General features: G+C 47.8%; 2 protein-coding genes across 5 annotated transcripts in view; both read left to right on the top strand.

Moving 5' to 3' along the window:
- The window catches only part of LOC141047266 (uncharacterized), an 801,716-nt gene that overhangs the window by 463,821 nt on the left and 310,408 nt on the right, over positions 1-27,487 (top strand). The gene's annotated exons all lie outside the window — the stretch shown is intronic.
- LOC141047259 (uncharacterized) overlaps positions 1-27,487 on the top strand; it is a 39,359-nt gene that overhangs the window by 7,470 nt on the left and 4,402 nt on the right. The window contains exons 1-7 of one of the 4 annotated variants that reach the window (XM_073542263.1): positions 552-699; positions 5,077-5,215; positions 17,723-17,801; positions 17,931-18,110; positions 18,193-18,316; positions 18,398-18,495; positions 18,694-18,784. In XM_073542263.1, coding sequence (XP_073398364.1) covers positions 17,724-17,801; positions 17,931-18,110; positions 18,193-18,316; positions 18,398-18,495; positions 18,694-18,784 — 571 coding nt within the window. In that variant the 5' untranslated portion in view covers positions 552-699; positions 5,077-5,215; position 17,723. Of the gene's footprint in view, positions 1-551; positions 700-5,076; positions 5,216-17,651; positions 17,802-17,930; positions 18,111-18,192; positions 18,317-18,397; positions 18,496-18,693; positions 18,785-27,487 lie in introns of those variants that run through there. The other 3 variants (XM_073542265.1, XM_073542261.1, XM_073542262.1) reach the window with 3 other exon arrangements.

The raw sequence follows: 27,487 nt of genomic DNA, 5'->3' as shown, positions 1-27,487 counted from the left end.
TTAGTCCTGTATATGATATTGCTCTCTTAGTTCTGTATATAACATTGCTTTTTTGGTTCTGTAAACAGCTTTACGTTACATGCAACTTTATAATAAGTAACAGATGATGTTAGAAACGCATTGTATGTGGACGGTAGGAGATAAAACATCCCACAGTCACATGACTCTCGTCCAACTATCCGGGATGAACATCAGAGCATTTATAAAAGGCTGATGTGAAAGCGCTCTTAGGCGGACTCTCAATATATTCTGTGAAGGCCGCTCTGCCTGGAAGGGGTTAAACAGATGAGTTTTCTGCATTTTACCTCCTGGTATGGAGTCGATAGCACAATCATATGCCGCCATATAGTAGCCGTCCGGTAGCTGGTGATAATTCCCTCGTGTGCGGTCTATTTGTCTCCAAGCAGAGAAATCACACAGTAGTGAGGGGAAATAATGGCGGGAGTGTCACTGACTGAGGAGAAGTTTCCATGTAGCGTCTGCACTCCGGAGATCATGTGACCCCTGACTCCTCCCCTCCTGTGACCTCATCACAGGTCCTGTGCGCACAGAGCAGCCATATATGTGGAGTGCGGCTCTGCGGGTGGAGGTCGGTGCTGGAGGCTCCATTATTCTCTATGTGGAGTGCGGCTCTGCGGGTGGAGGTCGGTGCTGGAGGCTCCATTATTCTCTGTGTGGAGTGCGGCTCTGCGGGTGGAGGTAGGTGCCGGAGGCTCCATTATTCTCTATGTGGAGTGTGGCTCTGCGGGTGGAGGTCGGTGCCGGAGGCTCCATTATTCTCTATGTGGAGTGTGGCTCTGCGGGTGGAGGTCGGTGCCGGAGACTCCATTATTCTCTATGTGGAGTGCGGCTCTGCGGGTGGAGGTCGGTGCTGGAGGCTCCATTATTCTCTATGTGGAGTGCGGCTCTGCGGGTGGAGGTCGGTGCTGGAGGCTCCATTATTCTCTATGTGGAGTGCGGCTCTGAGGGTGGAGGTAGGTACCGGTGGCTCCATTATTCTCTATGTGGAGTGCGGCTCTGCGGGTGGAGGTCGGTGCTGGAGGCTCCATTATTCTCTATGTGGAGTGCGGCTCTGCGGGTGGAGGTCGGTGCTGGAGGCTCCATTATTCTCTATGTGGAGTGTTGCTCTGCGGGTGGAGGTCGGTGCTGGAGGCTCCATTATTCTCTATGTGGAGTGTTGCTCTGCGGGTGGAGGTCGGTGCTGGAGGCTCCATTATTCTCTAAGTGGAGTGTTGCTCTGCGGGTGGAGGTCGGTGCTGGAGGCTCCATTATTCTCTATGTGGAGTGTTGCTCTGCGGGTGGAGGTCGGTGCTGGAGGCTCCATTATTCTCTATGTGGAGTGTTGCTCTGCGGGTGGAGGTCGGTGCTGGAGGCCCCATTATTCTCTATGTGGAGTGTTGCTCTGCGGGTGGAGGTCGGTGCTGGAGACTCCATTATTCTCTATGTGGAGTGCGGCTCTGCAGGTGGAGGTCGGTGCTGGAGGCTCCATTATTCTCTATGTGGAGTGTGGCTCTGCGGGTGGAGGTCGGTGCTGGAGGCTCCATTATTCTCAATGTGGAGTGTGGCTCTGCGGGTGGAGGTCGGTGCCAGAGGCTCCATTATTCTCTATGTGGTGTGCGGCTCTGCGGGTGGAGGTCGGTGCTGGAGGCCCCATTATTCTCTATGTGGAGTGTGGCTCTGCAGGTGGAGGTCGGTGCTGGAGGCTCCATTATTCTCTATGTGGAGTGCGGCTCTGCAGGTGGAGGTCGGTGCTGGAGGCTCCATTATTCTCAATGTGGAGTGTGGCTCTGCGGGTGGAGGTCGGTGCCGGAGGCTCCATTATTCTCTGTGTGGAGTGCGGCTCTGCGGATGGAGGTCGGTGCTGGAGGCTCCATTATTCTGTATGTGGAGTGCGGCTCTGTGGGTGGAGGTCTGTTCTGGAGGCTCCATTATTCTCTATGTGGAGTGTGGCTCTGCGGGTGAAGGTCGGTGCTGGAGGCTCCATTATTCTCTATGTGGAGTGCGGCTCTGCGGGTGGAGGTCGGTGCCGGAGGCTCCATTATTCTCTGGAGTGCGGCTCTGCGGATGGAGGTCGGTGCTGGAGGCTCCATTATTCTGTATGTGGAGTGCGGCTCTGTGGGTGGAGGTCTGTTCTGGAGGCTCCATTATTCTCTATGTGGAGTGTGGCTCTGCAGGTGAAGGTCGGTGCTGGAGGCTCCATTATTCTCTATGTGGAGTGCGGCTCTGCGGGTGGAGGTCGGTGCCGGAGGCTCCATTATTCTCTGGAGTGCGGCTCTGCGGATGGAGGTCGGTGCTGGAGGCTCCATTATTCTCTATGTGGTGTGCGGCTCTGCGGGTGGAGGTCGGTGCTGGAGGCCCCATTATTCTCTATGTGGAGTGTGGCTCTGCGGGTGGAGGTCGGTGCTGGAGGCTCCATTATTCTCAATGTGGAGTGTGGCTCTGCGGGTGGAGGTCGGTGCTGGAGGCTCCATTATTCTCAATGTGGAGTGTGGCTCTGCGGGTGGAGGTCGGTGCCAGAGGCTCCATTATTCTCTATGTGGTGTGCGGCTCTGCGGGTGGAGGTCGGTGCTGGAGGCCCCATTATTCTCTATGTGGAGTGTGGCTCTGCAGGTGGAGGTCGGTGCTGGAGGCTCCATTATTCTCTATGTGGAGTGCGGCTCTGCAGGTGGAGGTCGGTGCTGGAGGCTCCATTATTCTCAATGTGGAGTGTGGCTCTGCGGGTGGAGGTCGGTGCCGGAGGCTCCATTATTCTCTGTGTGGAGTGCGGCTCTGCGGATGGAGGTCGGTGCTGGAGGCTCCATTATTCTGTATGTGGAGTGCGGCTCTGTGGGTGGAGGTCTGTTCTGGAGGCTCCATTATTCTCTATGTGGAGTGTGGCTCTGCGGGTGAAGGTCGGTGCTGGAGGCTCCATTATTCTCTATGTGGAGTGCGGCTCTGCGGGTGGAGGTCGGTGCCGGAGGCTCCATTATTCTCTGGAGTGCGGCTCTGCGGATGGAGGTCGGTGCTGGAGGCTCCATTATTCTGTATGTGGAGTGCGGCTCTGTGGGTGGAGGTCTGTTCTGGAGGCTCCATTATTCTCTATGTGGAGTGTGGCTCTGCGGGTGAAGGTCGGTGCTGGAGGCTCCATTATTCTCTATGTGGAGTGCGGCTCTGCGGGTGGAGGTCGGTGCCGGAGGCTCCATTATTCTCTGGAGTGCGGCTCTGCGGATGGAGGTCGGTGCTGGAGGCTCCATTATTCTCTATGTGGTGTGCGGCTCTGCGGGTGGAGGTCGGTGCTGGAGGCCCCATTATTCTCTATGTGGAGTGTGGCTCTGCGGGTGGAGGTCGGTGCTGGAGGCTCCATTATTCTCAATGTGGAGTGTGGCTCTGCGGGTGGAGGTCGGTGCCGGAGGCTCCATTATTCTCTGTGTGGAGTGCGGCTCTGCGGATGGAGGTCGGTGCTGGAGGCTCCATTATTCTGTATGTGGAGTGCGGCTCTGTGGGTGGAGGTCTGTTCTGGAGGCTCCATTATTCTCTATGTGGAGTGTGGCTCTGCGGGTGAAGGTCGGTGCTGGAGGCTCCATTATTCTCTATGTGGAGTGCGGCTCTGCGGGTGGAGGTCGGTGCCGGAGGCTCCATTATTCTCTGGAGTGCGGCTCTGCGGATGGAGGTCGGTGCTGGAGGCTCCATTATTCTGTATGTGGAGTGCGGCTCTGTGGGTGGAGGTCTGTTCTGGAGGCTCCATTATTCTCTATGTGGAGTGTGGCTCTGCGGGTGAAGGTCGGTGCTGGAGGCTCCATTATTCTCTATGTGGAGTGCGGCTCTGCGGGTGGAGGTCGGTGCCGGAGGCTCCATTATTCTCTGGAGTGCGGCTCTGCGGATGGAGGTCGGTGCTGGAGGCTCCATTATTCTCTATGTGGTGTGCGGCTCTGCGGGTGGAGGTCGGTGCTGGAGGCCCCATTATTCTCTATGTGGAGTGTGGCTCTGCGGGTGGAGGTCGGTGCTGGAGGCTCCATTATTCTCTATGTGGAGTGCGGCTCTGCAGGTGGAGGTCGGTGCTGGAGGCTCCATTATTCTCAATGTGGAGTGTGGCTCTGCGGGTGGAGGTCGGTGCCGGAGGCTCCATTATTCTCTGTGTGGAGTGCGGCTCTGCGGATGGAGGTCGGTGCTGGAGGCTCCATTATTCTGTATGTGGAGTGCGGCTCTGTGGGTGGAGGTCTGTTCTGGAGGCTCCATTATTCTCTATGTGGAGTGTGGCTCTGCGGGTGAAGGTCGGTGCTGGAGGCTCCATTATTCTCTATGTGGAGTGCGGCTCTGCGGGTGGAGGTCGGTGCCGGAGGCTCCATTATTCTCTGGAGTGCGGCTCTGCGGATGGAGGTCGGTGCTGGAGGCTCCATTATTCTGTATGTGGAGTGCGGCTCTGTGGGTGGAGGTCTGTTCTGGAGGCTCCATTATTCTCTATGTGGAGTGTGGCTCTGCGGGTGAAGGTCGGTGCTGGAGGCTCCATTATTCTCTATGTGGAGTGCGGCTCTGCGGGTGGAGGTCGGTGCCGGAGGCTCCATTATTCTCTGGAGTGCGGCTCTGCGGATGGAGGTCGGTGCTGGAGGCTCCATTATTCTGTATGTGGAGTGCGATTCTGCAGGTCTAGGTCGATGCTGGAGAATCCCCATTCCTGACGCATTAATACTAGAAATCTATTGCACAGGGGATATCGCAGCCAATTCCCAGAAGAAAAATCCTGGAAACAGAATTAGAAATGATTCTTTGTCTGCAGTTTCTAGAGGACTTAATACATTCCTGATTCCGGAGAGTAATAGAAATACGGCAGAAAACAGAGGAAGAAAAGTTCAGAGAGGAAGCTTCATAGAAAGACATTGAAGTTACAGACGCTATTTAACTCTTTGGGGAAAGTGATTCCATGGAGTAAGTCCAGAACGCCTCTCTGTAGACGTTTCCTGCGTTGTGATTGTGAATCCGATGAGGTCACCTCTTCTAACACCAACCATCAGAGATCAGAACTTTTAGCACCATCTCCGAGAATTGTCTGGCCACAGTGGTCTAACCAAAATTCTTCTATTTCTTATTCTTTTCTTGCAGGGGCCACAGTGGATTTCATCCTAGATCCATAAAGCTGAATAGAGAAGCGATGTTCTATCAGTCTGATGTTAATTGATGTCCATCGTCGAGTTTACCACAAGACACTTTAACCGAGTAAATCCCTCCAGCACTGTAGCAGGTAAAGACCCCAATATCCACAGGTGTCCCTTCTAATTGGGGGGAAACTATCCCCTCTAATAATCCTCGGACAGTTTTGACAAACACGAAAAAGTGCCCCTTTATGGAGGGGACAGAAAGTCTGTTTAGTCACTTTAGCTTCATAGTATCAGCTCTAATCCAATGGTGAGAGAGTGATTTACCCCGAAGAGTCACAGATTGTGGGGTTGTTAAAAAATGTTATACTTAGGGGGTTTTGTGTTGTCTCCTTATAAGAATCACAATGATTTTGTTTATTTTCCGCTGATAGATACAAACGACCCAACTATGAAAGACCGAGGAAACGTGTTGCCCACATACTACAGTTCCCCTTTATTTGCCCCCCACAAACAGTATAATGTTCCCACAGAACATCCATCTTCAATTTTATTTTCTAACTTTTTAATATCTGAGTTTTTGTTTGGTGTTTATCATGTAATATATTGAAGCCTAAGGGAAAATGTCCCCCCAAAACATCATATCATGAGGAAAAATTACGAAGTACAAGATAAAATAATATTGTGGTACCGTGCTAGCCAGAAAAATCGATGTAAATGCTTATGTCCCCAAAAAAAGGGAAAAGTACTCAAGGAGTGATACCTTTATTGGCTAACCAGAGAAATTATATTTACAAGCTTTCAGGGCTCAAAAGACCCCTTCATCAGGCTAAATTACAAGTGAATTACTAAGAAGAGATGGCAATATTTAAATAGGAATTACACAAGGACATGAGGTGATGCTTGCTAGAGATAGGCCAAGGAAATCAAACAAGGTTTTTGTTATACATGCAGATGAGGTGGAAGTGTTCTGTCAGACATCAGGAGACCTTCTTGTGGAGGTGTGAACTGTGTCCATGTAATGAATCATGAATCCAGGTGTCAAACTGAGTCCTATTGTTAGAGTTTAAAACATATCTATGAACTTGAACTCCCAGATTTTTCTTTCTCTGTCACTATTAAAATGACCTTTCAATATTAGGACTTTTAGATCTGCCAAGCTGTGTCCAGGTCTAGAGAAGTGTATTTCTACAGGTGTGTCCAGCTCATTTTTTATGGTATGGCTATGCAGATTCATCCTTGTTTGTAGTTTTTGTTTTGTTTTCTGCATTGCACCTTGTACATTGTATCATGTACACCACATTGGAGGATGTACATGAAAAAGAGTCCATGATCTTATAGTCCTGATTTGTGTTAGGTATGGAGATTTTATCTCTTGGTGATATGTGGCTGCAGGTCTTGCATTTCTTACTGTTACAGGGGACTGTGCCTGTCTCTGATGGTGATGTGAGGACACTTCTGACAAGGATATTCCTTAGGTTGGGAGGCTGTTTGTAGGAGAGCAGTGGCAGTTCTGGGAATATTGCTTTCAATCTGTAGTCTCTGTGGAATATGGGTTGGAGGTCAGCAGCAATTTTCCTTAAGATGGTCATGTGAGGGTTGTATGCGACCACAAGGGGCCCCCCTTTGTTGTCCTCCTTATGTTTGTAATCCAGGAGGCTGCTTCTTGGGATCTTTGTAGCTCTGTGTATCTATTCATCAATTATAAGTGGAGGATACCTTTATTGTAGGAATGTTTTCCTCAGTGATAGTAGGTGTTGTTTTCTATCCTCATTGTCTGAACAGATCAGAATGTACCTAAGAGCTTGACTGTAGATTATGGATTTTTTTGTGTGTCTTGGATGAAAGCAGTTCCTTCTCAGGTATGCCGGACGTCCTGTGGGTTTATGTTAAATAGACGTTTGCACGGCCTTGTCTTATATGGTCGTGTCTAGAAAATAAATTTGGGACTTTGAAAAGTTGTGGGTGAGCTGGATGGTTAAGTGGAACTTGTTGAAGTTTTTGTGGAAGGTAAGCAGATCCTCCTTTGAGCCTGTCCAGATTATTAGTAGGTCATGTAACATTCCACCATGTGAGTGGACTGGGATTACTCACTTTGCAGGTCTTTGAGGTAAACACTGGCACGCTCAGGGTTTAAAATGAAGCTATTCAGCTTATTACTAAGACAGTTCCAGCAGCCATTTGCACCGTCTGTTAAACATTCAGTTTTAGCACATGAATACAGATACAGTCTCTCACTGAAAATACTTCTCACTGACCCCGGTCAGTATAACACAGACACCTGTCCATTACCTGCTGGTGTCGGCCACACAGGTTCCCAGGTACCTCTTATCCACAGAGGCACCCTATAGCCACTTCTCACACAGTCTTCCACTGACCCCGGTCGGTATAACACACGGTTGTCAAGACCGTCACCGGTTGGATCGCCACACAGGTTCTCGGATTCCTCTTGTCCTCAGAGGCATCCGATAAATGTCCATTCACACAGAGTCTCTTTCTGACCCCGGTCAGTATCACACGGTTTTCAAGACCGTCCTCTCCTTTTGGCTCGGACTTGCCGGCACGGCTTCCCCAGGCTATGCGACATCCGAGCCTGGAACTTGGGAGCCCTGCCTGGGCTTACAGACTCCACCACACTCTTCCATGTGCAGCACACCTGCCTTAGATAGCCTGTAACCACTCCCAGTTACCTACCACATGGCTAGTCATATGATCATGACCTCATCACAGGTCCTGCAAATTCACAACCACACACATATCTTCAGACAAAATGGGGTACAGTGAGTGGTACATGGGTAGCCAGACCCTCCCAACTCTCAAAGCTACCCATAGTCCGGACCCAAATGTGAACAACAACTACTTAAGAAAACACTCCGGGCAACATCACAGGGAGCTACTATCCCCGTGACACATACCTTCCATTAACCAGGCGACCACCAGTCACACCACATATTCCCCCCTCTGTTCAAATTTGTGGGGTTGAACACTTATATACCCGGGACCTCGAAACAGGTCAAACACATTACCTTGCCCCATCCGTCGAGAAAATCGCTTCAGTCGGTTTTGGGCATCATTCACCATCACCCCTTTGTCAGGCCTCCCCCGCACCCAGCAGTCGGAATGTCAGCCTTGGACATCAGTACTTGAGTCACATTCTGTCTGTCACCAGACCCTTTTTAGTTACCACACTTCCCAAAAGTGTCCCTTCACGTGACCTCTCTCTCCATGGCCACCTCCCACGGTTGTTGCGGTCGTGAGCCCACGTCCCGTCAGTCCTACTGGCCGATTTGAGTCTAATCCTCTTTTTACCACGTCCTCTACTGGGTCTCCTGCCTTTGCTACTCAGCTGAGTTAACAGTGGAGTCACTATCTCTACCCCTCTGTGCTTCAGACAGCATACTGCCAGTCTCTATAGAAGTCTCTCACTTCTCAATATCTCGGGCCGGAAGCAGTCGCCATCTTCTTTCACCGATTTGGACTAGCAGTCCCGTAAGGCGTCATCTTTCCAGCCTTAACTGTTCCACCTCCTTTAGATGCGCCATACGATACTCCAGCAGAGTCCGTATATTTCCAAGACTCTCCACCATACCTAAGACAAAGAGTGGTACCATACCCTTTTCCCTGGGTATCTGATCCTCATGGTCACCTGGAATACTTAGCTTTACTCCTCCAGACTTATTCACCATCTCTTGCATGGCTCGACCATTTTTCCCAAAGACTTTCTTCACCATAGGAATAGGTGCGTGTATTTCATCTTCCAGAAGCCTCCGAGCTTTCCTTTCATGCTCCATCCACTTAGCAGCCTCTTCAGTCTTCAACTGGATCAACCACTTCATCCGCACACATCTCCAGTGCTGCTCACTCAGGACAGCTACTCTTTTTGCTGTTACACTAGATGTTGACAGTACCACTAACTGTTTATCTTCCAGGGTCCAATACACCTTACACGCCCCCACAGCCTTCTTGAAATCTTCATGCATAGACTCCCTGGCACATGCTTGTCTCAGGTACCTCTATCATGCACTTGAAGAGCGAGGTCTCATTCTCTTCATGGACAGATGGCTCCCGGTTTGTCATAAAGCTTTCCATCAAGTCATCTGCCACGACTGGTTGATTGTCTTTTTCCGCCTTATTATCACTCTGGCACTGCCGCTGTAATTCTGCAACCTTCAGCTTCTTCTCTTGCATTAGACCTCCCAATGCTTCCCGGAGCACCTCCATATCTCCCAATATGGCCTTCATCTCGGTTTGACATAATAATAGGTGACGTCTTAGCTCAGAGACTTCCTTCTCCAACTCATCTACTCTGTGCTCAGCCGCCTGTCTCACGACCGTTCTTGGTTTACATACTCTTTCCTTAACTTTAATATGGCCTTTAAACCTGCCACCTTGTGCTTCTCTCGAGACAACTCTTTAGTGTGGTCTTGGAACGCCTGCGTTTCCTTCTCTCCAAGCCGGGCCTTGCCTGCCAAGAATTCAGACTCCTTCAAACCTTCTTGAGGCTCTGCCCAGGCACCCTCAGGTACCTCTCGACTTTTTATACCTTCCTCACTGTACTCCCTTTCTAACTTAGAGTCACAGTCACACCCAGAGTCTGAGTCACACCCCACAGGAGAATGAACCCTCCAGTTGCCCTCCAACTGGGTGTCCCTTCCAGACGTTTTATATACCACAACACTGTCAGTCATTCTGTGGTACATGTCAAGAGACATCAGGTCCCTAAGTTGGGGAGACGTACCCTTTCCTCGTGTCACCATCTGAATGGGAGTCACCACCACTCGATCGGTCATCCTGGAACCAGCCGTCCCCACTTCTAACGGTGTCGGACCCCTCTGCTAAGTCTCCGAGTTGGTCAGACCCACCCTTTCATCTGGCCTCTCCTACATCTGACCCATTGTTAAATATACATATTCTTGTATATTTATTCATTCAGGACTTGTTACCAGATGTGATACTCTAAAATATGACAATGTTCTTATAAAAAATGTAGTGGTTTATTTGGATTCTTCCATCAAAATAGATTATTACAGAAAAACCTTAAAATAGGTGAAATGATTATAAAGAGATTGTCCATTTGTTCATAGCAAAGCTTGTATCCTTCTTTCCTGGAAATCTGCAAGGAACTGTTAAGTCTGTCTCTGTCATAGGCTTCTCTTGAGGCAACACGTGGTGATTAAGTTACATACCAGCTGTTCATTCAACGTAGTGGCCGAACAGAGATGTCCCCTCGAGTGTGTGTCTCATGGTAGTGAAGAAGCGCGCCCTATAGTAAGCCCCCCCCTTATATATACACGTCTCTCAGAGCACATGGCCTCTATATATGGGGTTGACATTTACCATGAGCTAAACTTACAGAAATAACATATGTAGTGTCAGCGGAAGGCCATATGTTCAGTACAGAACTGAGTGTAATAAGAAATATAAATACATATCCAATTAATATTTAAAACCCATCCACTTTTACGTCAGGATGCTCCGCCCCCTTTTGGGTTACCATTCCCTTTTGGGATACCTCCCCTTTTGGGACTCCACCCCTTTTTGGGCAATTACTCTCTTTTGAGATACCTCCTCCTTTTGAGACTCCACCCCTTTTCGGGCAACTACTCCCTTTTGGGATACCTCCCTTTTTGGGACTCCACCCCTTTTTGGGCAACTACTCCCTTTTGGGATACCGCCCCCTTTTGGGACTCCACCCCTTTTTTAGCACCCATCGCTGTTTTGAGTTACCACCCCCTTTTTTGGGACACCACCCCGTTTAGGGACACCACCCCTCTCTGGGGTACACTCCATGGACTCCCACACAGCACTCTCAGGACCGAGTTCACACAGTCCAGTTTGTCTTTCGGGCTTGTACTGGCCCTTTAAGAAGTTGAACACTCGGATAACCTCTTACTACACCACACCAGCTCCTGCTGGCAGTGCCACAGCTCCTGCTGTAGCCACAAACCCCCGGCACCTCCGGCTGCCGCTCACAAGCTGCTGCGACTGTCACCACAGCTCCTGCTGCTGCAGAGCCTCTTGCTGCAACTGCAGCTCCCGCTGCCACAAGTCCGTGCATACTCCTGCTGCGCGGTCTTCGTGGACCCACTGATCCACAGCAATTTTCGTAACCCCGCCGAGTTACAGCCAGATGCTTGTCACCTTCGTAGCCCCACCGAGCCACCACAAGCAGACTTGAGAAAAAAAAACTTCATGACCCCACTGAGCCACAGCAAGTTGGGAAGAGAAAAAAAAAGAAAAAGTTCATGGACCCACTGATCCACAGCAAAACCTCTGCACACGTGCTCCTTGGACCGCTGCCCGCAGTCTAGCACCAATTGTAACGTTCCACCATGTGAGTGGACGGGGATTACTCACTTTGCAGGTCTTTGAGGTAAACACTGGAATGTTTTCCTCAGTGATAGTAGGTGTTGTTTTCTATCCTCATTGTCTGAACAGATCAGAATGTACCTAAGAGCTTGACTGTAGATTATGGATTTTTTTGTGTGTCTTGGATGAAAGCAGTTCCATCTCAGGTATGCCGGACGTCCTGTGGGTTTATGTTAAATAGACGTTTGCACGGCATTGTCTTATATGGTCGTGTTTAGAAAATAAATTTGGGACTTTGAAAAGTTGTGGGTGAGCTGGATGGTTAAGTGGAACTTGTTGAAGTTTTAGTGGAAGGTAAGCAGATCCTCCTTTGTGCCTGTCCAGATTATTAGTAGGTCATGTAACGTTCCACCATGTGAGTGAACTGGGATTACTCACTTTGCAGGTCTTTGAGGTAAACACTGGCACGCTCAGGGTTTAAAATGAAGCTATTCAGCCTATTACTAAGACAGTTCCAGCAGCCATTTGCACCGTCTGTTAAATATTCAGTTTTAGCACATGAATACAAATACAGTCTCTCACTGAAAATACTTCTCACTGATCCCGGTCAGTATAACACGGACACCTGTCCATTACCTGCTGGTGTCGGCCACACAGGTTCCCAGGTACCTCTTATCCACAGAGGCACCCTATAGCCACTTCTCACACAGTCTTCCACTGACCCCGGTCGGTATAACACACGGTTGTCAAGATCGTTACCTGTTGGATCGCCACACAGGTTCTCAGATTCCTCTTGTCATCAGAAGCATCCAATAAATGTCCATTCACACACAGTTTCTTTCTGACCCCGGTCAGTATCACACGGTTTTCAAGACTGTCCGCTCCTTTTGGCTCGGAGGCACGGCTTCCCCAGGCTATGCGACATCCGAGCCTGGAACATGGGAGCCCTGCCTGGGCTGACAGACTCCACCACACTCTCTTCCATGTGCAGCACACCTGCCTTAGATAGCTTGTAACCACTCCCAGTTACCTACCACATGGCTAGTCACATGATCCTGACCTCATCATAGGTCCTGCAAATTCACAACCACACACATATCTTCAGACAAAATGGGGTACAGTGAGCCCCCTCACCACAGTGAGTGGTACATGGGTAGCCAGACCCTCCCAACTCTCCAAGCTACCCGTAGTCCGGACCCAAATGTGAACAACAACTACTTAAGAAAACACTCCGGGCTACATCACAGGGAGCTACCATCCCCGTGACACATACCTTCCATTAACCAGGCGACCACCAGTCACACCACAGTCAATGTATGGCAGTATGATAGAGGTTTGATAGTGAAGGATGCCAAAAAGTCTTGCTCTAGTTTATCCATAAACAGGTTACCACACTGTGGCGACATTTTGCTTCTAATGGCATTGGCCATACACTGTTAGTATATATTGTTCCCAATGAAAAAATGATGAATTGCAAGGCTGGTTCCATGGCCAGATTATTTTTTTGGAGGAAATATTTGCATGCAGCAATCCTATCTTTGTAAGGAATGTTAGAGTACAGGGACTCTACATCCATGGAGGCCAATATTGTACCCTCTGGAAGTGGACCCAGCTGACAATTTGCAGAAAATGTCTGTGGTGTCCTTGATGTAGCTGGGTGTTTGTTTCATCAAGGGTTTTAATATGTTCTCCACCCAGCCAGAGATATTCTCAGTTAATGTCCCAATACCAGAGATGATGGGTCTCCCTAGATTACCTTCTTTGTGTATTTTAGGTAACATGTAGAAGGTACCTATTTGGGGGTTGTCTGGTATTAGGTCCACTAGGGAGGATGACATAGCGTCAAACTGATAGATGATCTTTGTTAATTCTTCTTTGTATTTTTTGGTGGCATCTTCCTAAAGGGGGTGTAGTATTTTTTTGTCCAGGAGTTGTCTGTGTGCTTCCTGGATGTTATCTGACATAATTACTACAGCTCCTCCTTTATCTTCTGGTTTAATGATGACATTGTTGTTGAATTTTAAGGATTTTATGGCTCTTCTTTCCTCCATGCTAATATTGTGTGGTATTTTGAGGTGTTTGTCCAAAACGTCAGATTTTACTTTTTTGCAGAAAAAGTCTATGTAGTTGTTACAGAACCACTCTGTCATGGTCCAGTCCGGAGTTTATCTTCTGCTGTCTTCACTCCGGACTGGTCATGCGGGGGTTAATCTCCTCAGCCTCGTTCTGGAGCTAGCTGGGCTATTTAAATCCCTCACAGCCTGCTGACCAGTGTTAGTGATAGCTCAAGCTGTTTCTGTACCTCTGCTGCTCTCCCGGTTTCTGACTACGTTTTTGGTTCCCCGCCTTCTTCCCTATTGGCGACCGTCCGGCTCTGGCGCACTGCTCCACCAGACAGCCACCCTCTGTGCCTTGCTACAATTCCAGATCCCTGTATAGGGGTTAAGGGTCTCTGGGTTTCTCGGGGTGCTATCCCTACTGCACTCCAGATCCGCGGACGGACGTCACAGTCACGTGCTCCGACGCAGCCTCCGAGTCCGGTACCCTTGATTACGGGTGGTGAGTGATCTTCGTGAATGCTAGCATTTATGTTAATAGGGATTCTCTGTTGTATGCTTTACCCTGTAGGAAAGGCCCAAAAAAGCAGGAAGCAAGAAGAATAATAGGGACTGTGCTATATGTAAAACTCCCCTAGCAAGAGACTGGCAGAAAGATCTCTGCGCCTCTTGCATTCAGCGAACCATGGTGGAGGAAGCGCCTAGTTTCGCAGCCAATTTGATATCTGCCCTCAGGTCAGAAATGGAGGGTTCAATTAAGACCCTATTGAAAAAAGGGAAGAAAAGTAGGAAGAACCCCCCTAGTTCTCCCTCAGATTCCTCATCAGCCTCGTCTCATGCGGAACAGGCATCCTCCTCAGACTCCTCAGTGAGTGACACAGGGGGTAAGCCATGTTTCCCTGTAGAAGACACAGATGCTCTCCTAAAGGCCATTAGAACCACTATGGGCCTACAGGAAGAGAAGGTGGCTAAAATCCTAGATGATGTCATGTTTGGGGGCTTCAAGAGAGGAAAAAATTGACCTTTCCAGTGAACGAGAAGGCGTGTCTGCTCCCAGAGACCAAAATAGAGAAGGCACAGAATCTGGCCTTGGCGGCCCGAAATCAACCATGTATGACATTGAGAAAGGCGATGTCCCTAATAGGTACCCTAACGTCCTGTATTCCGGCGGTCAGGTGGGCTCAATTTCACACCCGACAACTCCAGGGGGCGATATCAGCACAAAGATCGCTAAGAGGGCGTTTAGAAGGAAAGCTGGAGCTTTCCTTAAAAACCAGAGACTCTCTCAACTGGTGGCTGGACGGTACAAATCTGACCTCAGGAATACCTTGGGACAGACAGACGACAGATGTGATTTTAACAGATGCAAGCTCCTCGGGGTGGGGAGCACACCTAAGGGGCCTCGTGGGCCAGGGCTCCTGGATACCTCAAGAAAGGGAGGCATCTTCCAACCTAAGAGAACTATGGGCAGTGAACAAGACCCTAAGCCACTTCACTCCGCTACTCAGGGGTCGCAATGTACGCATCATGTCAGACAACAAGGTAACAGTGGTGTACATCAACCACCAAGGAGGGACAAGATCACATTCCCTAATGAAAGTGGCGAGCGACATTCTGAACAAAGCAGAGCAACACCTACACTCCTTGACAGCCTTACACATAAAAGGGGCAGAAAACATAGAAGCGGATTTTCTGAGCCGCAATGCCCTGAGGCAAGGAGAATGGGCGCTAAATCGGTCCATTTTTCAAAAAATAACGCAGCTTTGGGGGAAACCAGTAATAGACCTCTTTGCCAACAAGCGCAACAGGCAAACAGAAAGGTTTTGCTCTCTAAACCCGAGGGAAAAGCCATGGGCATTGCACATTCAGTGGAACTTCAGGCTAGCTTATGCGTTCCCCCCCAGTGGCTCTGATCCCAACAGTTGTCAAGAAGATCAGAAACGATCAAGCCAGGGTGATTCTAATAGCCCCATTTTGGCCGAAAAGGCCCTGGTTTTCTCTACTACAAAGAATGTCCCTCTCCGATCCATGGGTTCTGCCAGAAATCCCAGACCTACTAGCTCAAGGCCCAATATTCCACGCGCAGGTCAAGGGATTCCATCTGACGGCGTGGAATTTGAAAGGTCTCTTTTAATGGATAGAGGGTTCTCCCACGGGTTAGTGGCCACCCTGCTAAAGAGTAGGAAACCGGTGACGACTAACATCTACGGCAGAACATGGAATAAGTTCCTACAGTTCCTAGGTAAGCCGTTAGAAAAAGAACCCCCGATTAGTGCCATCTTGGAGTTTTTACAATCAGGGTTGCAGCTGGGGTTAGCGGTGAACACGCTTAAAGTTCAGGTGTCTGCACTGGGGGCGCTCTACAACTGCAACTTGGCATCAAATAGATGGGTAGCCAGATTCATTAAATCCTGCCATAGAGCTAGGCCTATCCCAATACCCAGAATAGCCCCCTGGGATTTAAACCTAGTGCTAGAGGCCCTTACAAAGGAACCATATGAGCCGTTACACCAGCTACCCCTAAAGTTTCTGACCCTAAAGATGATCATTTTAGTGGCCCTTACGTCGGCCCGCAGAATAAGCGACTTACAGGCTCTCTCGGTAAATCCACCTTATATACAAGTTTTTCAGGATAGGGTGGTGTTAAGAATAGACCCCGCATATCTACCTAAGGTAGCATCAGATTTCCATCGGGATCAGGAGATTGTCCTCCCATCCTTCTGCGAGAATCCAAAAAATTTGGGGGAGGAAAAATTCCATAGTTTGGATGTTAAGAGAGCTCTGTTAGAATACATATCTGTCACTAGCCAGTGGAGGAGGTCCGAGTCCCTATTCGTAGCTTTTCAGGGTGCCAGGAAAGGCTATGGGGTTTCGAAAGGGACTATTGCTAGATGGATTGGGGAGGCCATTAGTGTAGCCTACTCAGCTAGTGGTATCCCGATTCCTGACGGCATCAAGGCTCATTCCACCAGAGCCATGGCGACCTCCTGGGCTGAAAAGGCAGAGGTATCGATTGAACAGATTTGTAAGGCCGCTACCTGGGCCTCACCTTCAAACTTCTTTAAGCACTATAGATTAAATCTATCCTCCTGCTGACTTAACCTTTGGTAGAAGGGTGCTGCAAGCGGTGGTCCCTCCCTAAGGTGTTTTGAAGTCTCCAAAAATCTCTCAGGTGTGCTGTCATGGGTGAAGGGAAAACCACCATGGTTACTTTCCGGTATCCGGTTTTTCCCTTTTCACCGTATGGGTGTGCACAATTAGTAGGGTGCTTTTGAGTGATGTGGTGTTGGATTAAACATGTAACTAACCGGGAAGTCCTCTCAATGCTCTGTAACCCAACTGAAGCGGGGGGAGAGGTGCCACCCCTTATGTCTCAGTAGGTTCCTGTCCTGGCGGGGCGGATCCCTCTCTCAGGTGTGCTGTCATGGGTTCCGGAAAAACCGGCTACCGGTAAGTAACCATGGTGGTTTCTCTGGAAAGCCAATAAAGGTATCAATCCTTGAATATTTTTCTCATTTTTTGGGGGAACATACATCAGTGAGGAAAAATGAAAACACTGTACATGGAGACTTTGCTGTAAAATAACTCCAGTCTTTGTGTTCTAACAAACAAACTTTTATAAATTCCTCAAACTTCTGCTCAAACTTCTGTGTGTGAATCAGATATGATTATTATATTTACTAACCTGATAAAAGAAGGAAGACGTTCACATAGACAGCCGGTGGTGATATTGTTAGTGAACAAATGCCGATTCCAGTGTCGATAAATGAGGAGAATTAGCGTTATGGAAGATGAGTCAATGAGAAATGTATTCAGCTGCCAACTCCGAGGAAGAAACTGCTTGTTGTCTGTGGCCTAAAATATGTAGGTTTTATTAGTAGATGTCAGGGAAAAATACATAATGTTGTAAAATAATAAAAATACCATTGCTGCTCGGGTCCCCCGCCAGTCTCTGTATTTCCTGGTCAGTTCCATTGAACTTGTGATTCCTACAGCCAATCAGTTGCCGAAGCAGTGAGTAACATAGCCAGTGATTGGGACCATGGAGGAGATGTCTTAGTCAGCAATTCAACTTATGCTACAGTTCATAGAAAACTAGAGAATACAACATCTACACGTTCTATCTCCTCATATGTTTCCCTTATTATCTCCAGTAATTTTATTATTACACAAAATGCTTTATGATGTTACATCGGCTCATCTTCTTCTCATTCAGGTCTCTACAATATCAGATTTTGTCAGTGGAAATCTTCTACATAAGAGAATTTTTATTATTTACTCATCAAGGATGAATATGGACAGAGACAAGGTGGCGGAGAGGATATTACACCTCACCCTAGAGATCCTCCTCCATCTTACTGGAAAGGTGAGAGATTCTGATGACGTCACATTACATCATTCTTATCTATGGGAATAACGGATGGACAGAACTGGAGAGGTGAGGACTCTGGAAATGTCTGTAGTGAGATTTATTAATATGTTTCTCCATAACTAGGATTACACGTTAGTAAAGAAGACCTCTAGCGATCGCTGTCAGGACTCCGTGTCTGATGGATGGGGAAGACCAATAAGCCCAATTATGGGGCCTCCACCTCACCCCCTGATACATGAGGAAATCTATGACCAGAAGATTCTAGAACTCATCTACAAGATGATTGAGCTGCTGACTGGAGAGGTGACACTGCTGGGAATGCTGGGACATTATACAGTAACACTATGAAGTGATTGGGGGGTAATGTTGTCATTGTATGTGTCAGGTTCATATAAGGTGTCAGGATGTCGCTGTCTATTTCTCCATGGAGGAGTGGGAATATTTAGAAGGGCATAATCATTTGTACAAGGACGTCATGATGGAGGTTCCCCAGCCCCTCACATCACCAGGTAATAGACAGGACTTAATTCTAGGCCTGTAATTATCTGTATGTAAAGAATGAATTCAGTCCCTGTATGTGTTTCCTCCAGATCTATCCAGTAAGAGGACAACACCAGAGAGATGTCCCCATCCTTTTCTTCCACAGGACTGTAAACAAGAAGATCCCAATGTACCTCAGGATCATCAGGTAGATGGAGAGAAGGTGTCATGCGATCTCCCCTATGATGTGTAGACGGCTGTGAAGGTCTTGTGCTCAGTCTTGCTTTATCCACCAGTATTATATGTTTTATACTTGTGTAATGAGAACAGTGGAGATGGCAGGATTAGAGCTGATCATAGATGTGACTTCTCCATCTGTCTGTGACTTTTACAATATTTGTTTCAGGATGAAGATCTGACCCATATTATTACTACAGAGTCATATGTGAGGGGTGATGAGTGGTGTAAAGATGAGATTTCTACATATGACTACCCAGGTGAGTAGTAATTAGTGATGAGCCAGCATGCTCCCCACTACTCGGTGCTCCCCTGAGTATCTCACTACTCGAGATGCTTGGAGATCGCAGAGTATTTCTGGGGTTGTCAGGCGGGAGCTCGGGTCCCTGCCCTGCAAGTTTGGCGCTCTTTAGAGAGCCAATGAACATGCAGGGATTGTCTGCCACACACTGTAATGCCGCAGCCATGTTGGTTGTGGCATTACAGTGATTGGCTGGCCACACAGTGTCATCAGGTCTATATCAGACCTGTCACCGCCATGCTCGTCACAGTCTGCTACGGAATCAGCCAGTGTAGAGAGAGTAGCTGCTGAGCTAGGGAGAGACTTGTTTGCTTTGTACGTAGTGTGGGTATAATATATATATATAATCAGGGCCACCACTAGGAATTTTGGAACCCCATACTGGCAACATTTTCGGGGCCCCCTTGAGACTCCGCACAGGCTCCACCCCAGCCCTTCCTCCAGCCCTCAAACCTTCCACATTCCCATCGCCCTTCCACTTATGCACCACATCCTCACCAATCACACATTAAGGCTATGTGCACATGTTGTGGAACTCCCGCGGACGTTACCGCGAGAATTCCGGAATTCCGTTCCGCGGGAAAAATCGCATTTTAAATTCCCGCGATTTTCCCGCGGAAAAACTAGCGTTTTGCAAGCGTAATTAGCTTGCAGAATGCTAGCGTTTTCCAAGCGATCTGTAGCATCGCATGGAGAACTGATTGACAGGTTGGTCACAATGTTTGACGAGTGTGATCAACTTTTTACTATTGAGGCTGCCTATGCAGCATCAGTAGTAAAAAGATCTAATGTTAAAAATAATTAAAAAAATAAAAAAAAAAATCGGGTTATATTCACCTTCCGGCGCCCCGCGCAGCCTTCCCAGGCCTCAACGATGCTCCCGTTCCCAGTAATGCCTTGCGAGACCTTTGATGACGTCACGGTCTCACGATGCTGTAGCGGTCTCGCGAGGAATAGGGACCGCTACAGTATCGCGACACCGCAACGTCATCAAAGGTCTCGCAAGGCACTACTGGGAACAGGAGCATCACTGAGGCCCGGGAAGGCTGCACGGGATGCCGGAAGGTGAATATAACTCAATTTTTTTTATTTTTTATTCTATTTTTTACAGGGATATGGTACCCAGAGCCTGGAGGAGAATCTCCTCTCCTCCGGACCGTGGGTACCATCCGCAAATGTTCTGCTTACTTTTGGCATGGTGGACACAGCCACATGCGGAAAGTAAGTAGAACAATTATTTCCTATGTGGGCGGAATCGCCGCGATTCCGCAAATTAATGAGCTTGCTGTGTATTTTTCCGCGATGCGATTCCGCCACGGGAAAATCTGCAGCATTAGCACAGCATTGCGGAATCCCATAGGAATGCATGGGATGCTGTTTTGTTGCGCTTTCGCGGCAAAAACACGTGTTAAAAACCTCCGCAAAAACGCGAAAAAAACGCAACGTGTGAACGCAGCCTAACAATTCCCATCACCAGATCACATACATAGCCAGCAGCTTTTGTAGACTCTTTTGGCCAGGCTCTACTCTACTGTAACTTTTTAAACATTTGTTAAAATATCCAATACATTTTAGGTATATATCTTTTTTTATTTCTCAATTTTTAAAATGTCAATAATATCACATACAAGGGATAAATACCACCACACCATGATCGAATACTACAATATTGATGATCAATAAAAAAAACAATAATAATATTACCATAAGTGCAATTATACACAGGAAGGAGATCTGTACTTAGTATACAGTGTCCATATACAGGTAATACAGTGATAACTGGTGACATTATACACAGGAGCTCTGTATATGGTGTACAGGTAATACAGTGGTCACCAGTGACATTATACATACGAGAGCTGTATATAGTGTACAGGTAATTCAGTGATCACCAGTGACATTATACACAAGAGCTCTGTATATAGTGTCAGTCTACATGTAATACAAGATCACTGATGACATTATACACAGGAGCTCTGAATTTAGTGTCAGTGTACAGGTAATACAGTGATCATCAGTGACATACACAGGAGCTCTGTACATAGTGTCAGTGTACAGGTAATACAAGATCACTGATGACATTATACACAGGAGCTCTGTATTTAGTGTCAGTGTACAGGTAATAGTGATCATCAGTGACATACACAGGAGCTCTGTATATAGGGTACAGGTAATACAGTGATCAACAGTGACATTATACACAGGAGCTCTGTATATAGTGTCAAGGTGCAGGTAATACAGGGATCTTCGGTGACATTATACACAGGAGCTCTGTATATAGTGTATAGTGTACAGGTAATACAGGGACATTATACACAGGAGCTCTGTATATAGAGTCTGTGGACAGGTAATATGGGATTCACTAGTGACATACACCGGAGATGTGTATACAGTGTCAGTGCACAGGTAATATAGTGATCACTGGAGACATTATACAGTAGCTCTTTATATAATATACAGTGTATACTGTGCATGTACATGTAATAGACTGACTCACCAGTGACATCTCGAGGTGAAGTCCTCCATCTTCGCTTTTCAAGTATTGAATTTATTTGCAGTAATAATATCCCTTAGTCTCTGAAGTAATAATATCCCTTAGTCTCTACAGTAATAATATTCCCCATCCTGACCCCCTTGTGTCTCTTTCCTGGCTCAAGCCATATGTTCTCCCATCCTGCCCACATATGAGCTTCCATCCTGCCTCCATATGAGCTCCCATCCTGTGGCTTTCACTATAAAAAGAAAGTAAAAAAAAATTCTCCCTACCTGGTTCCCTCTCCCTCATTTATTTGAGGTGCAGACATGTCGGCACATGACAGTGACATCATATGCCGGCGACATGTGCGCCAATGTCAGCTGCCGGCCTGTGATTGGCAGGCAGCTGGCAACTATTGCTGTGCAGAAAGCCAGTGGCTTTCTGAACCGCAATATATTGCAACTGAATGTGCATCCTCAGATGCACATTTAGTTGAAAATTACGGGCCAGGAAACCAGATTGCGGCACCGCTTCGTAAAGATTCGGGCAACCGCCTGCTATTTTTTACAAACGGTGTCACTGAACAGGTAAGAGCCCCCTGAATCCCACCACTGCAGCCAGTGTCTTACATATTTAGCATTCTCACCTGTGTCTTGCCTCTCTTGTGTTTGTCTCTCACTCTTCTCAAGACAAGGAGGCCAAGTTATTGACACCAGTTTGATGAAAAAAAATAGTTAACTACAGGCCAGATATTTTAAACTGTGGTTTTCCTTCATACAGATCACATATAAGTTCACTCCAAATTCAGTCATTTGTAGTGAACGTGGAAAATATTTTACTCCATTTAAAATGGGCAAGGCGTGTGGCAAGGGACGGGGAACTGGATGTGATGGTGATGGTGCATGCAGAGGCCGAGGCCATGGGCAAGCTGAAATTGTACCACAACAAACACCCACATTTTCTCCCCCACCTTCCTGTCCCAATTACTAGGGGACCGCAGCAGCACACCACTATAACTCGGAGCAGTGTCAAAAGGTTGTTGGTTGGATAGCTGATAATGCTTCCAGTTACTTTGCCACCACCACCCTGTCTTCCACACGTTTAAGTCTCAGTAGCCATGAGTTTGGAGCGCATATTCCTCACCCTTATCCTCCTTCCTCCCACCATGCCGAGTGCCCGAAGACAACTGATCCCACAGGTGGACACTCCGAAGAGCTGTTCACTTTTTCATTTATAGATTTGGGCCTCTCGCCCGGTTCACTTGAAGCGGGGGAAGAGAAAATCGCCTATAGTGATGCCCAAATATTTGAGCAGCCATGGTCACATGAAGGTAATGGTGGGAAAGTGTCACAAGAGGTGCATGATGATGAGACACAATTCCCAGGAAGTCAGGAGGAGGATCAGGGTGTGGAAGTGAAGGACAAGGAGGTGGATGACATAGTAACTGACCCAAGCTGGCAGGAAGACATGCAGAGCGAGGACAGCAGCACACAGGGGGAGGGAGGTATAGCACCCCAACAGGCAGGAAGAAACCTTGTGGTGGCCGCAGACAGGAGGGCAACCGTTCCTCGTAACACCAACATGATGGAAGTTGCCAGTCCAACTGTTAGGTCTTCCAGAGTCCGGTTGTTTTTCAAAAACCGCCGATAACCCCAAAAAGACCATTTGCAACACCTGCCAGGCCATCAGCAGGGGTATCAAAACTACCAGCCTGACCACCAGCAACATGATCAGGCACATGGCAGCAAAGCACCCCAATTTGTGGGCCGAACCCCAGGGTCCAGGAACAGTGTCTGCGGGTGACACCACTGCTTCTTCCGCTGTTGTGCATGCAAGCCAATCCTCTGTCCATGATGCATGCCAAGATGCCTCCTGCCCTGCACCTGTCGTTGCATACACTCAACTTGCACCATCAGCAAGCACGTCCTTGTCCCAGTGCAGCGGTCAGTCATCCATACCCCAGTCCTTGGAACGCATTACAAATACTCAGCCAACACTACTAAAGTCACACATTTCGCGACTGCTTGCGCTCGAAATGTTGCCTTTTAGGCTCATGAAGATGGAAGCTTTTCGCAAACTGATGGCAGCGGCTGTCTCTCGGTACTCAGTCGCCAGCTGCCACTATTTCTTCCTGTGTGCCGTCCACGCATTACACAAGGACATGTCCCACAACATTTGCCGTGTCCTCAACAATGCAGTTACTGAGAAAGTCCCCCTAACCACGGACACGTGGACAAGGGCTTGTGGGTAAGGATGGTACATCTCGCTGACGGCACACTGGGTAACATAATGGAAGCCGGGATCCAGTCAGACCTTGGGATGGAACATGTCTTTCCGAAACCGTCAATCAGGGTTGCCCCCAGTCTACAGCTCCTGCACCTCATCCTTCTCCTCAGCCTTTATCTCCGAAATGACCACATCAGGCACAAGCTGGAAGCACTGCCTCAACCAAGCGGCAACAGGCTGTGCTGAAGATAATACGCTTAGATGACAAACCGCACAATGCTGAAGAGTTGTGGACAGCTCTGAAAGAGCAGGCAGATCTGTGGCTGACACCGCCTGACCTGACCAGGCATGGTCATGTGTGACAATGGTCGAAACTGGTCGCGGCTCTGAGGCGAGGCGAGCTCACACACGTACCATGCCTGGCCCATATGCTTAACGTCATGGTTCAGTGGTTTCTAGAAACCTATCCAGAGCTGCCAGATTTGCTTGTCAAAGTGCGCCGCCTGTGTGCCCATTTTAGAAAGTCAGCTACAGCTTCCGCCGCCCTTGCCATGCTTCAGCAGCGTTTTCAGCTTCCGGCTCACCGACTGGTGTGTGATGTCCACATGCGTTGGAACTCTACACTGCATATGTTGGAAAGGATTTGTGAGCAGAATAGGGCAGTTGTTTACTACCAGCATCAGCAAGGCCATCGGTATTCAGTTCAGACTCCACACATAAGACCTGAGGAGTGGACATGGATGTCAGACATATGCACGATCCTTCAACAAAACTTTGAGGACTCCACCGAGATGGTGAGCGGTGATGCCATAATTAACGTCACCATCCCGCTTCAATGTGTTCTGAAATGCTCTCTGATCAGAATCAAAGAGGATGCATTGCAGGTGGAGCACGGTCAGATGTAGCAAGGAATCATACAGGGTGATTACACACAGCCCAGCCTCATCTCATCCCAACATGGATTGGGTGACAATAAGGAAGAGGAGGAGGTAGATCAGGATCTAATTTCATGCGCTATAGACGGTACTACCTGCACAGCTGTCATACCACCTGTTCAGCGTGGAAGGCCAGAGGACAAGGAGGAAGAAAGCATGGTCAGTCATCCTCTTGGTGAGGACATGGAAGTCTTGCCTGTTAGCAGTCTGGCACGCATGGATGACATTATGTTACGCTGCCTTTCCCGTGACCCACTTATTCTCAAAATTTTGGATGTCAGACAGGCATTACTGATTGGTGACACTTCTAGACCCACGTTAATAGGAGAACTTTATATCTCTTATTCCAGAGGCAGCCAGGTATACCAAAATGTTGCAGTACCATCATTACTGTTATGAATGGGTCGCCGAGGAGGAAATAAAAAACAACACACGCTAAGTCTCAGAAAACCAAAGAGGTTGGTAACTATGCAGACTGCAGATCCCTGATCCTAACCACGCAACTAGTAGCAGTCGTGGAGCGTTCCTACGGTGGTCCTAGACGCCTCGTCACAACCGGAGAGCTAAATAAGCCTAAAGCAGGAAAAGAGGAAAACTAACTGCCCCAGAGCAGACCCCAAAGGAAAGACAGCCCCCCACATGTATTGACGGTGAAACAAGATGAAAACACAAAGGCAGGAAAATAGGCTGAGCAAACGATGGGGCCAAACTAACTAGAAAGGACAGGAAAGTAAAGAAACTGTCTGCAATCTGCCAAAAACCCTACCAAAAATAATGTCCAACACAACCGATAGCAAAATTAACCCTGAAGTCACTAGATTTCTCCCACTATATCAGCACTCTGAAATATTCTGAGACAGAGCAAAAAGAGGCCAATCTAATAAGGGACAAAAAAGGCAAATTGGCAAATACAGATAAATAAGAGTGGAAATTCAGCACAGCACAGCCGGGCTGCCTGACCAACAAGAGCAACTGTGAACATTAACAAAAACAAACTTAACTTGAGAAGACTGGAACAGAGCAGAGTCCAAGAACTGAGAAGCAGACTGAATCACCAGCACCAGGATAGGGCGTTGGCTGTCTTATATCCAGTCTGATACTCCAGAGATACAATAGTTATCTTCCTCACCAGGTGGCAGATCACTACCAATTAAACCAACCTCACTACCTCCTGTCACCACCAGAGGGAGAACGGAAGGAGAACTCTCAACTGGTGGAGCAGAAAATGAGCTCATAACACATTACTGGTTGGAGACACTTCTAGACTCACGCTACAAGGAGAACTTTCAATCTCTTATTCCAGAGGCAGGGAGGTCTACTAAAATAGGGCAGTAAGAGAGGGCCAATGTTGCAGAATTGTTAAAAAACCTCCCATCTGGAAACGCAGGCGGCAGAGGTCACAATTCATTGGACAACCAAGGAGTACAGGCGAGAGAGACACAACTCCAATCCAACAGAGGCAGGGGAACACTGGCAAAGTTCTAGGAGAGTTTTGTCAGACCCTCCCATCATACAGGCCCTGAGGTGTGTGGGACTCTTACAAGGGGTGCAAGGTTTTGGAAGATGCTGAGGGATTACCTTGCTGATCGTACCAACATCAGAGCGGGTTTTTAGTGCCGCTAGTGGAACTATAACTGAAAAGCGCATCTGCCTGTCAACTGAAAAAGCCGACAGGCTGACTCTTATAAAAATGAATAAGGGCTGGATTGGGCCAGACTTCTCAACAACACCGAATGATAGCAGCGTAAAACTCAAATCCAGTGTCTTTTTTTGGGAGGTCTATTTCCATGCACCTCTTCACACCCACACATGGGTATACGGTTCCTGATTTTGGCTTGTCCTCCTTCGTCTCCTCATCCTCCACCACCCTATCACCAGGGTGACCGTGGTCCATGATGCAACACCCACATAATTTTTTTAAAGGGTGTTTATGATGCCCATACATACAAAAATGGTTATACAGAATGTTCATGTATACCCCCAAGGGTTAAATGTTTGTCAGCCAGATTTTACTGTTTTGGTTTGCAGGTGCCATGACCACTGCAAGAGCCCATGAGGTGCAAGAACAGCAGAACCCCCGCATAAGTGACCTCATTTTACAAATTACACTTCTCAATGAATTCATCTAGGGGTGCAATGATCATATTGACACCATGCGTGTGTCACAGAATTTTATAACCATTGGACATTGAAGACAAAATAACTACTTTTTTACCACAAGTGTGATGTTTTAGCCCCATTTCCACACAAGAAGTTGGAAACAATGACACCTAAATTTGTCCCTCAATTTCTACTGAACATTGTAATACCCCATATGTGGCTATACTTTACTACTGGAGAGACTCGGGAGAGCTATTTGCCTCCTGGAGCGCAGATTTTCCTACAACACTTTGCGGACAACATATACAGAACCCCTAATTGCTTTCAAGTGACCTCATTTGGAAAATTATACCCCTTGGAGCATTTATCTACAGGTGTAGTGACGGTTTTGACTCCATGGGTATTTTCCAGAAACAAGCAGCAATGAATGTTGTTGAGTGCAAACTGCCTTTGTATTAGCCAGTATGCTGTAGTAACCAGTACATTGCAGTCACCAGTACGTTATGCCCAGCCCGTGCTTCTGGGGGCATGCACCCGTAAGTTACGCTGGTTCTCATCACTTCAGAAATGCCAAACGTGGACGCATTATGTTTTTTAGGTCACTACACTGGGGCTCAGAAGGGAAGGGGGCTTTTGGATTTGGGAACAGAGAATTTGCTGAATTCTTTTGGCGAGTGAGGAGCCATTTCACTTTTCAAGAGCCTTTTTGCTATCAGTAACATGGAAGCCCCCCTATATTTCCCTTAACAAATGATGGACCTGAGATCGGGCTTGTTTTTTTTGTGGATTGAGTTGAAGCTTTTATTGGGAAAATTTTACATAATGTTTAGGATCACGTTTATCTGGCACTCTACACTGACCACTTTCTTTGGGGTTTCCATCTAAACCTCCAAGTCACGCGATTCAGATGAAACCCCCAAGGGAA

The sequence above is a fragment of the Dendrobates tinctorius genome, unplaced genomic scaffold, assembly GCF_039654945.1.
Source record: "Dendrobates tinctorius isolate UK_male_01 unplaced genomic scaffold, ASM3965494v1 ptg000126l, whole genome shotgun sequence".
In the NCBI taxonomy this organism is placed as follows: Eukaryota; Metazoa; Chordata; class Amphibia; order Anura; family Dendrobatidae; genus Dendrobates; species Dendrobates tinctorius.
The sequence above is the reverse complement of the archived record's forward strand: the minus strand, read 5'-3'. Positions and strand labels throughout refer to the sequence as shown.